General features: G+C 52.4%; 1 protein-coding gene across 1 annotated transcript in view; it reads left to right on the plus strand.

Annotated features, from left to right (window-relative positions):
• The first annotated feature begins 1,006 nt into the window (after nt 1-1,006).
• LOC128730161 (MOXD1 homolog 2-like) overlaps nt 1,007-12,108 on the plus strand; it is an 85,319-nt gene continuing 74,217 nt past the window's right edge. Inside the window, 1 exon segment of the mRNA XM_053823194.1 lies at nt 1,007-1,038. Within this exon segment, the coding sequence (XP_053679169.1) occupies nt 1,007-1,038 (32 nt within the window).

Below are 12,108 nucleotides of genomic sequence, written 5' to 3' on the forward strand. Positions count from 1 at the left end.
AAGCGTGCCGTGACAGATTTAGGAGCCGGCCTTTCCGGTGGAGCGAACCTTCGACGGGGCGGGACTTCGGATGATCGCTTATCGCGGGGTATGATGGTTATGATGGCGAAGGGACCCTCGAAGGGACCCCTTCGAGGAGCCGGAGCGACCGTGAACGTTAATCGGATGACCTTTTCACAAATTAATATGATATGTTTTAATTAAAAAACGCCCAACCGTTTCGGGCAGCATGATTAGTGTAAATATTGAAATTTATTTCTCTATCCCGCCCGCTCCGTTGACCGAGGCGTCTCGGCTAAATAATTCAGCCCGTAAAGGATCACCCCCTTGGTATCCCCAGGAAGGGTGGCTCGAATAAATAATCTATTTTAATGGCCCCCCGGCAACGGTAACGGTGCGCACCAGGTTCGGCTACCAGGCTCGTTTTGAAGCCTCGAAATAGCCCGCGAATGAAGCGGCGCGGGTCATACGAAATGGGATTATAAATTCCCGCCCCATCAAAAGCCCGATGGACGATGCAATAAATTGGGCGCATTACGATTTCGAAAAAATGGCCTTTGCCATTGCACCCGCTAGCCCGGTAGCCTGATGGATGAAATAAAACGATGCAGTTAACGCCGCTGAAGCGCCACCGGTTTTGGGGTCGGCCGTCGATCGACGAAGACGAATCGTTCTTTTGCGGAGTGAACAAAGAGCAAAAATCTAATCCCCAGTAGGCGGCGAAAATGGCGCCCATCAGTGGTGGTTTGACAGCGGCGAAAAACAGGATTAGAGATTCGCCATTTTGCTAGTGTCTGTTCGTGTGAGCGGGTGAAAAACTGCCAGCCGTCCTTGATGCCGAGATGATGCAGAAATTTATGAATAATAATGCACCGGTGGCATCGTGTGACGCTGGCAGGACCTGGTGACAGGACCGTGGCGCACCTGCTGGCGAATTTTATTTATATTCGTCCTCCGCTTCGATAGGTTTTGACACGGAGGTCAGACTCGTCAAAAGAGGGAAAAAATGGCCCCCCACATCGACTATCAGCCCGACAGGTACGATCGAGATCTCCCGCTTGCTTTGGTGTGTGCTCTTTTCGATGCCAATTTCGATGGAGCCGACAGGACGAAATGATCGTTCAACGAATCTGCTCGAGTGTTCGTTTTTTTCTTTGTTCTTCTTCGTACACCGCTGTGTTTCGCTCTAGATTTTCATCGCACCCAGCGTGTGGCAGCACAATGTTTGGCGTGCGATGGCACGAAAAATAAATAACCGACAAACCGGATGGTTTTGCCTGCGAAAATCCGCGCGATCGACCCACGGGGTCGTCCTAACCCGGACCTTAGTCGAAACTGCGAATGAGCCGTTGCATTTTTCATGATCCCACCGGCTCGCTCGTTCGACACCTGGCCGGCAGAATCGAGCCGTGCGTTTTCGCAAGGACGCGTTTTTCTTTCATCTCGCACCTTTTCCCACCAGGTGGGCCAACGAGTTGCTGGGGGGAGACACAAAAAGGGACCACCACCGGTGGACCTGTCGCACTATCGGTAATAACTTTGGCAAAAAGTGAGCCAAACTAATCATGGCCCGTGCACGTTCGCTACGATGGCCTGCCATTTCCAAAGCCCCTGGAAGAGCGAAAAGTGGGGCCAATATTTCGCTCACTCACCAGTGAAGGGCTGGGCACGTGAGCTTTCCGTTTTAATTGAAATTCATATCTCATATGTTCATTACGGGTTTCCCCGTTGGCAATTTCATTTAACGGCCGCGCGAGGGATCGCCTGTCCGCAGACACATACCAACGGGTACGGGTCGTTTCGTGGCCGGCAGGACCTTAGTGTGGAAAACGAACACAAAAAACACCACGGCACTGGTCACGGGGACGAGCGCACTCCAATATGTACAACATAATTACGACTCGTCACTTCTTTTAATGCTTTCGTTTCGGTTTTGGTGTATTTTCGCGGTGCGACCACATCGAGCTGGAAGATTTCTTTCCCCATCCGGGACGCGGGTTTTATCTTTCTATTGGGCGAACTCAAAACGCCCCCCACATGCTGGAGGCACCAGTGCACGATTTTCATTCACCAATTCCAACTACCACCCCCAGCAAAGGGTCGTTCTATTTCGCCAGCCAAGCTAGGGCACTGTCGCAGCTGTCCTCGCACTCGCATCGATGGTACAACATTGTGTTTTTCCGCCGAGCCCGGCGGTTTGCTTTCATGATTATTTTTTGCCCCCCATTTCGGGTCTTTCTCGCTCGCTCACACTCTCTTTCACACTGGCCACGGGTACACGGTAGCATAAATCAACTGAAATACGATTGCGTTAATGTTTTCCCTCTCGGCCGGCGTGCCCTGGTCGCCAGCCTCACACACATGATGGCAATTATTATTTATGGGGTGCCATTTTTTACTCCCTTTCACCGAGACCCCGGGAGCCATCGGGAGCGCTTCCAGCTCACCGAATCGAACGTGCAACCCCCGAAAAAAAAACCCCATCCCGCAATGGCGATGGTAATGGTGATGAGCTTTTGCGTTCGCATCGCGCCGAGCAGTGAGTGTGTACGCGTACATAGCGCATGCAACATTTTTGTGTTCAATCTTCTTATTCTTCTCATTGCTTTGACGATCCTTTTTCAACCCACAGCCACCGCGAGTGGCCGTCTGTCCGCGGTGTGCGCATCATTCGTCTTCATGAAGGTGGCGCGCTTTTGAATTGAAACGAACGTGAATGAAATGAAAATGTCATGAATCGAGCCGGCGCGCAAGAAAGAAAGGAGTCCAATTTGTGCGTGCGAAAAAAAAAGATATTCGCGCAATAAAAGGCACACGGGTGCGTTCGCTTTTTGGGTTCGCGTTTTTCGGGGTTTCCGTTGATTAAACTTGTCCCATTCGAACTCGGGTTGGTGTTTTGCGTTCCCATTTTCCGCGCCAATACGGTTAAAGATTAATTCCACGCGTTGCATCATCACCACCCCCAGCGCTGGCAGTTGGCTGGAGAGAGTGGGTAAGCCTTGGCGATAGAGTTATAACTCATTCACCCCCTTTTCCACATGGGACGCACGTGACACCCGGAACGCGACGAACATTCACTTGTCCCACGGACACGGGACGGGCTCACGTGCGTTTGATCTAAAACGCAACCGAAGTGGCCTGAACCGGAGAAAGCAGCAGCCCTTGCATGCGCACGCCGGGTTTCGATTTGTTTGGCACCATAAATTTCCATGCCCTACCTCAGCGAACGTGCAGGTCCTGAAACGGAGGAAAAAACAATAGGAAAATAAATCACAAATAATCAAACAACGTAGCGAAAGCGGAGCGAAATGGAGAGAAGCACAAAACAAATAAATAGTAGCGGGTCGAAAAGCGACGTGGAAGCAAAAGAAGAAGAAAAAAAGCGAAAAAGGAGAGTGGCGTCTTCCTACCGTCGATGCGGGGCTGGCACATACTGGCTGCGTGCGACCCGCAGGTTTTGTTTTACTCCCCGGTGCCCGGAGACCGAATTTCCATATCTTCCCGAGCCCGGGGTGGCTTCTTGCTCATTCCGTGAGCGTGCGCGCGCGCGCGCGTTTTTATTTAACGTTTTATTCCCCCCCGGCTCGATCCGGGGTCATATATCAAAGAAAAACATGATTTAATCACCCATTTCCGAAGCCGAAGTCATTCCACAGGCCAACCCGGTGGGTGGAGAAAATTTCATTCCATCGCAAACGCATCGGGGAGGTGCGCCTTTCAAGCGCAATGGGAAATCCCAGCGTTCGTAGAGGGTTGTGTTTGCTGTGACAAACAGTGAAAATTAATCAAAACCCACTGAGGCACGCGGTGGCTCCGCGGCGATAGTTGGCTCATTAATATTAAGCTCAAAGTCATTGAAATTCAATCTACGGTTCTAAGCGATGGTTCTCGCTGTGTCACTGGAGGGATTTTTACGCACTCGCCTTACGTTCGACGCTTCGGTGACTCGGGAGCGCATTTATGAGGCATTGTGGTGTGTGCCGAGAGCCAGCGCTACGATGCAACGCGGAACGGGCGTACTTTGCGCCTAAGTATAATTATTATTTATGTGCATGTATACACAACCATTTAATGGCGGCTCAATTCCGGCAGCCACGCCTTTCCAGCGATGGTTTTAGAGGTGGAGGCCAGCCCACGAGCCACGAGAGTCGCCAAATCGGCCCAAAAACGACTCTGTTCGGTTGCTTTCCACGCGCCCTCGCAGCGAATGACGAATGGCGTCAAAGGTTGGCTCCGATTGCGAGGTCGACGGGTGGGCATCGAAGCGCGAAAAAAACACAACCGGCTTTCCAGCGTGCGGGAGGAACCGAAAACAAAGCACAACCACGAAGCCCAAACAGTCGAAACACATTAAAATGTTAATTACTTCGGGCCGGGTTTTTGTTCGAGTCAGCAGACCAGGGCTAAGCAGATCGAGAGGGCCAAACTTTTGGACCGCGTTTCACCACACGTTGGCGCTTTGTTGGCCAACGACTGGCCGCGGAAAAATTGCCTCCCAAAACAATGTCGGAAATGGGGGAGAAAACGGGAAAAGCAACACACACACACACGCGCTGATGCCACCAACGGGAAACGTTTGTACTCGTTCTGAAATTGGTGGAAAAAAAGCACTCCCACCGAGAACTCGAACCAAAAAAACAAACAAAAAACATTACAAGATGGATAGATAGCAGTCGATAGCGAGTCCAACGGGACGAGTCGGATGGGCTCACTCAACCTCTTTCTCTAGCTCTCATTCCGTCTCTCTTGATTGCGTTGTCCGTTTCCGGAAACGATCCGGGTCTCGTTCCGGCCCATAGGGAGGGAAAACACACACAAAAAAAAACGCTACCCCTTCACGTGAGCTCTTCCTAGTTTATTTGCTCCACCGGTGCAAAAATGCGTTTTCGGTGTAAATGAGCCGGCGGCACGAAAGAACTGGGTTCGGTTTCGGTAAAAGGGCATTTGTTCTTCACCCACGGCCGTGTGGTGGATTTCGTGGACGAATAAATTAGTCACCGACGACGACGACGACGATGAGGACGATGGTGGCGCGATAGCCAAAATATAAAACTAAAGAAGCGTTTGTTGTCGCGACGGGGGCGCCATCGAACGCCAAACTAAAGCGAACAAAACCAACATGGAGGAAATAAACCCATAAAATGGTTGATGTTTTTCGCTGACGGATAAGTCGCGAGCGCACGGTTCACGACGGCGTTTTGGGGGAAAAAGCGACTGTTTTTCCTTTCATTCAGGGGGCCCGCTCTAGGAAGGGACAGCGATCCGGAACAGCTGGAAAACACTTGGTCGCGCGGTGTGTCGGTGCTGTTAAATTAAAAAAGAAAGGAATTTAAATTCAACCGAGCTGCTTGGATGTTCTTGGGGTTCTTTGTCGTTCTTGTATTGTTTTTTTTTGTTGGTCCTGCAACCCTCAAAATACCGCCTTTACGGCGCACTTAAGTAAATCATAAATCGAGTCGCACGTCGTTTGTGGGCCGAGAATGTGTCACCTCCACGCTCGAAACGGTCTGTGGATGATTGAAATGCCTGTGACCGCGGTCTGGCTTGGTGAAAGACCAGCCAATGGGGGAATCTATTGGTTTAAAATCCACGCATAAAAAACAGAAGGGGCGTCAGCATCCATTCCTGAGCGCACTACTCGAGAAGGCTGCAAGAGGCAAGAACGCCATCCTCGGGTGGGTGTTTTTGGGAGTGATAACGGACTCGAGCCGCCGTGCAACCTTGAACTTCATAAATTTCACTTGCACGTAATCCTGTGCCCCGTTTAGCGCACTTGCAGGTCCTTCTACGCAGTCCTCCTTTCCAAAAGTCCAGGAAACCGTTGCTCTCACCATAAGCTGTAGAATAAAAATTCCTCCCCCACTAGGGAGGGAAAACAACCGAAGGGAAACCACTTGTGGCAGCGCGTGGTTTCGCACCCGCAACGTCCCGTGGCGCAGTCGGAATCCGGAGGCTTCCCGGAAAAGGTCCCAAAGCTCCCGAAGGACCCAGGAGTTCCCGAGTGGCTTCCCGCGTGGTGCGATTGGCGCTTGTACGTACTTTAAAAAATTCATTTTTACGACCCGGTTCTCATGCGTCGTTCAACCCACCCACACACCTCCCCAAGGGACGTTAGGTCAGCAACAGTTTTCGCGCTCCCGGGCGATGAGGCTTTTCCGGTCCGCAGGCCAGCGCTTTCGCCCGTAAGTAAGTCAGTTCATCGAAAACGTCGGCAACAGCCTGGAGCCTGACATTGGCACACGCGTACGGACACGCACACGCGGTGCCGCCCCCAACGGGCGGGCGTCAGGAAAACCTGTCAGTCCCGGCAAAGTGCAAACGCTACGGCGAAGGGCGGCCGACATTTTTCCACTTGCGTACCGACGGGGCACGCAAGTGTGCACAAAGTATACACCATAAATATAAATTTCATGCTACCTTTCTTTCGTGCCTTTTTGTTTTCCCCTGCTTGTTCGCTATTGCCTGGTGCCACCCCATTTTTCTTTCTTCCACGCAGCCGAACGAACGGTCACGAACGCCGGGGCATCCTTTGGATACGCCCGCGCGTGTGTGCGTGTGTGTTGGTGTGTATGCTGGCGAGTCCTTCGCATCCACGCGCAGCAATTTCTGCTGACTCAATGCAGACCCAAGCGACCTGACGCCTGGGCCCGGGATGGTGAGCGCCTTTTTGCGCAAAACTTATATCCGAGATACGCGAGTCGGTGTAGGGTTGGATTTTTGCTGCCACTGTTGTCGCCGCCGTCGTCCTTGCCGGTTCGTTGTCACGCATACGCGAGATGCGAGTGCCAACACGGGCATGGGAAAACCCTCCTTCAGGCCAACGCAATTTGTACTCGCGTGCGTGTACAGCTCTCCTCCCGTGGAGAGAGCTTTTCCGTGCGCCTTCCTGAGCGGGAAAGCGGCCAACGAATGGAAGAAGACGAAGAAAAAGAAGAAAACGAGCACAAATGCCATCCAAGGATGCCACGATGCCAGTTGCGGGAGCGTAGCGCATAGCCTAAAAAGGCGTAAAAACACGGCCACGCCAGGACGGATCTGGACCCCTGGAGTGAAGGGCTCCAACCACCGCGTGGAACACAAACAACCCACACACACACACACACACGCGCGCGCGAGGCGGGGTTTTCATCCCATTTGCGCAAATGGTGCCACTTTCCACCGCGCCTTTTGGCGTCCGTTTACGCGAACGCGCGCGCACGCCGGTAGTTTGGAGGGAAAATTATTAATATCATATCTCAAAAGATTAAGATTTTTATCGAGTGAATGTTTACGGTACGGCGCGTGGTTGCTTGAGCGGGGAAAAGTGCCTCGGAAAAACTTTCAATTGTTGATCCGTTCTCGAGCGCACCGGCACGTTGGGTGAGGTTTTGGGTGCTTCTTTCAGATTTACCGATCCTTTTCCTCAAGCCAGCCAACCAACCAGCTAGCCATCCTACCAGATAAGCTTGGCGCCGTGTGTTTTTTTTTCATTGGCGTAAGGCGCCGTGCTGCTGAAACAGCGGTGCTGCAGCGATTTTCGCGAACAAGAGATGAGTCTGTTATTTTACGTTTGCGTTCACGTTGGGTTTTTCCCCCAGCTCGAGGAGTTTCCATTTCCCGTGTGCGCCGTTCCATTCAAGTGGAAATGTTTATAACCGACGATTAGTCGGCGCTTCCGCTCGGGTGTATGAGTGTGTGTGTGTGCGTGCTTTTCCTCGCAAAACGAAGACGGGCGCATTTTGGCAACCGCGCTCTCGAGAACGCGTTCTGTTCCGGCCCCGGGATCGGAATTGTTAAATAAATTATCAGAAATATCAGCACCGGAGCGCGGGCCCGACTGCACGGTAAAAACTATTGATATGATAATTTTTCTTTACGATTATGTTCACGGCGAGTTTTCGCCCGTTTTCACCGGGTGCGATTGTTTTGCTGCGAGTTTCGGGCCGTTGTGTCCTCGTGATGTCTCTGTTTATCTGCCGCCGATGACGGCGTCGGATTGCGTTGCCATTAATTCCGTGCTTTAGTGTGATTTCATAAACCATAAAGCTCAGTCGTTTTGTGCACTTGGTCGGGAAGAAATGAGACCCCAAAAAGAATCACCCTGAATACAGAGACACAGGCACACCAGACAGGCAACCCGGATCATGGTTGCTAGATTAAAGTGAACGAAGGATTTCCTCGGGCCATGTCGTCTTCACCCAACGGGCAGGATAAAGGCGAAACGCCTTTGTCTTCGCCGTCGGGATCGCTTCTCTGTCAGGAAGTGAAGGCTTACGTGTTTGGCTAAACGGCTCGCAACGGACGGCTCGCCCGGTCAGCCGGAGCTTTGCCGCAAAATGAACAAACCGGACAACCGGCCTATGGGACAGCGACGTTGGCCTACGGTCGAAAAGCTGCCCGATCCGGACGGGTCCTGTGGGACGGTCGTGTGCCTCGAGGAGACGACGAGGCCTGTATCTAGGACATCTAGGCACGTTAGCACGTCCAACCTCGGGATCGTCGGCCGTCCTAAATGCCCATTAGGGTGCCAAAAAGGATGAACCGTTTGTCTCACTCGCTCACGCAGCATCAATTCCCTCGCGCGGGACCGCTCGGACTCGCGTGGGTGTGAAGGATGAATTTTGGGTGAAATTTTCCGACCTCACCGCACTTCCCGGACGATTGTTGATTGTTTTATTTTCGGTCACTTTCGGTGTGCGCCTCAACGCGCCTCTGGACGCCTCTGGTGGCTCAGGTTCCTGGGGGCCAGTTTTGGCTGGTGACGGCTTGACGCGTCCGAATAGAAGCCTGGAAGCGAACCTCGCAAACACTTCGCCCGGTGAAATAGGATACAGCAAAATATGTCACAGGAGCACCCCAGCATTCGTATCCTCGTCTGGATGGTGGACTAAAAGCGAGCCGGCGAGGTGGGATGGGAGAAAAAACATAAATGGCAAACATATCTCTTACGTGGGTGGGGATATGGCACTGTGTCGCTCGGACAGTGAGCCAGTGATAAGAATGTTTGCTGTGTTTTTTTATGAACACTTCCACGCCTTAGAGCGGCCAGAGATACGGGTAGCTGGATTGTTTGGATTTGATATTAGCATCCTTTACCCATTATGATGAATGGGCGAACCGGAGCTTTGACAAGTTTAACTTTTCCACGCCATAATGGAACGGTCCGTTTCGTTGGGTGGGCAAAATATTGTTTGCCCGAGCGAGTCCCATTTGTGGTCGGTTAAAAATCCGACGCCCAGCTGTCAAGCTCTCACCCTCGGACGGGCTTTGCGCCTTCGTTTTGGCAGGCTTCTATGTTTCGAGTGGTGTAGTAATTGTACCAATGGGAAGGGCCGTTTCATTTCATTTCATTTATTCCGCACGAACGATCGGCCAAAAGTCCTTCTAATGATGCGCCTTTTGGAGATGGCTCTATTAGAAGGGCCAGCCGTTGCGGTCTTTTGCCGTGGTGTCGGGTCCGAAACGTGCCAACCGCAACTGCTCACGGACTTGCCGGCCGCTTGTCTGTACCACATTTCCGAGCGTAATTCGATTAGCCGTTCGAAGGCCCAAGGGCCGCCCCGGACGCTCGAGTGTATTAATTTGGCGTCTCATTATCATACGTCTTACGTCGGCTGCTGGGTGAGGGTGCATGTGCGTGAGAGTGTGTTCGGGTCCCTTTTTTCCACCTCTTCGAAGCGCTCTTTCACCACGCGTTCGTCGGCATAACTGGGGCTGCAATTGGAGCCGGTTGCGGTTTACTCGGGAACTCGAGCGGCATACGTGTTACCGCACGTTTTCATTAGACGACCGGCGGATGAAAGTGTCTATTCGGCTGGAGCGCTTTTTTTTTCTTTTGCTTTTTCCTCCTCCTGGACGATGTGTCATTAGCCAGCAATTATCATTAATTTCCCTCACAACGGTGCACACCGTACCTGACCTCGGTTGGCAGTCTTCGACCTGAACGACACGGCAGAACCACGGCAAAACCTCTGATAAGACCGATCCGTAGCACCGTGTGTTGGGCGGTTAGCAGGACCTTACCCCCAAAGCGACGGCCGCTAATATTTCACGTCGGCTTTTGGCTGTGCCACCGGTGACGGATTTGAGACTCCCTTTAACCGTTGAGCCTTCACGCGCAGCGACGACTTTCATCTCGTTCCGCGTCGGCGAAAGTTACTTTCGGTCCTGCCCCAAATTAATCTCCCGGATTATCGGCGTAGCGAAGCGATTCCGTCAATTTCGTAATTACTTTTCCCATACGCTTTCACGCACGGTCTCTCCGAAGTTGCTCATGTTGCTCGTGTTCTCTTGGTCGTCTGGTTGAGACAAAAAAAAAAGAAAAACGACGAGCCATTCTCGTCTCGTGCCGCCCGGCTGCAAGTAAAAGCCCATTGGGAAGGGTCCGGACCTTTCGCCATCGATCGAGACAAGCGCCGACGCAAGCGCTTTTTTTCGCAACTAATTATTATTCATCTCCGAAAGCCGCGAAGCTTGCGGTGCGAGAGCACTGCGGAACTTTTCTAGCGCTCGGCGTCATCGATAGTTTTCTGGCGCGTTTCTTGCTCGAGTGTATGGTAATTAATTTACCAGCTTACGAGCCTCCCCGCCGGTAGGGATTGAGTGTCGGCACATGACTGCACTGTCAATGGCAAAGGCTGACTGGTGGAATCAATTTGTACCGTGCGGCTTAACCACTGGCAGCTTATCGAATGTCGCGTGAATTGGGGATGAATTAGAGAAGCTCCTCGCGCCTAAAGTGCTCCGGTGGTTTGGTGGATCACCGAGTCCTTTTTCCAGCGTCCGACCCACCAACCGGGTTTATAGTTCGTGACTCCATAAAGTCGATCTGCTACTCCTAGCTCGGCGTCGACGACAACGAGGACTGCTGCTGCTGCTGCTGCTGTCAGCACGTTCTTATATTACGCCTCACTTCGCTCGCATGTATCCTTTTGTTGTGGCGGTTGGGCACCTGCCTGGAGGAGATGAAACGTAGCCGCTTTATGGCCGTAAATGATTCAAATGTCACCCGACACCCGATCCGGGTCTGTCGCATCCTGGGGACGTACCGAAGAAGTCGACGCTCTTCCTGGAGAGACACCGACATTCACGGCCGCGTAGGAGTTATAATTCACACGCCATCTGTCCACCCATAAATCGGGCAGAGCGCGGCAAGGACTCCACGGGTGAGTTCCGACGACTTCAGCACGTATGTGGGTGTGTGTGTGGGTGTGTATGTTCGTCCGTTCGCCTCCCGGGAGGATTGCGCGGTGCTGGTGCACGATGGTGTGAGCAACCGCCACGGGAGAACCACGAACACTCGAGCCTTGTCGAAAGTGTCACGTTTAATTGCTGTCATAAACAGCGAGAGACACTACGGCAAATCGTACCCGTTTCCAGGATTCGTGCTTGCGCGCGCGCGCACGCGTGTGTTGGAATCACGAATCCACCCACCCGAAGCCGGACGCGGAGAAGTTGTCCTAATGAAGACAAAAATAAATAAACATCCTTGTAGTGCTCGTCGTCATTTTCACAAGTAATAAAAATAACACACAGTAATAAGCGTGAGTTGTTTGGGTTCCTTCTGCTTCCTTATCGTCGGTCGGTGATGTTTTCACTCTATCACCGGACCACCCTGGGTTTAGGAGCTGGAGTTCATTTTTCGCGCTGATCTTCCTGGCTTGTCCATCCTCGTTTCTCGGTAGGATGGGAAGCGCGCCTATTTGTACTTGTGGTGGTCGTAGATGGAGCGTCGTGTTGTTTCCCAAGCCGCCCATTGTCCTGTCCTGGTTTGCCGTTTCGAAGGGCGTGGGCCATGGGTTTTGGGTCGCCAACGCACTGCTGCTGCAAGCAAACGTTGGTGAACCACCGACATCACCCACAGGTCCGGCCCACCAAACACAACGACGACGAGGAGGACGATAGCTCCGCAGGATGATGGTCACTGTCAGCTGCAACTGCGTGTCCTCGTGACGTCCTCTCGCCAAACGATTGGCGTGGGGTTTTTGCTGACGCTCGTGGAAACTATTCTAACCCAAACGTTCGCGGCACCCTCGGTAGAAGGACGGCGTTGCTAGGGAAAACATCAGTCATCTGGGGGGGGTTTTAGGAGCCTGGCGTTTGGTGTTTTGAGCGGCCCAACCATCGCCG

This window comes from Anopheles nili, chromosome 2, assembly GCF_943737925.1.
Source record: "Anopheles nili chromosome 2, idAnoNiliSN_F5_01, whole genome shotgun sequence".
NCBI lineage: Eukaryota > Metazoa > Arthropoda > Insecta > Diptera > Culicidae > Anopheles > Anopheles nili.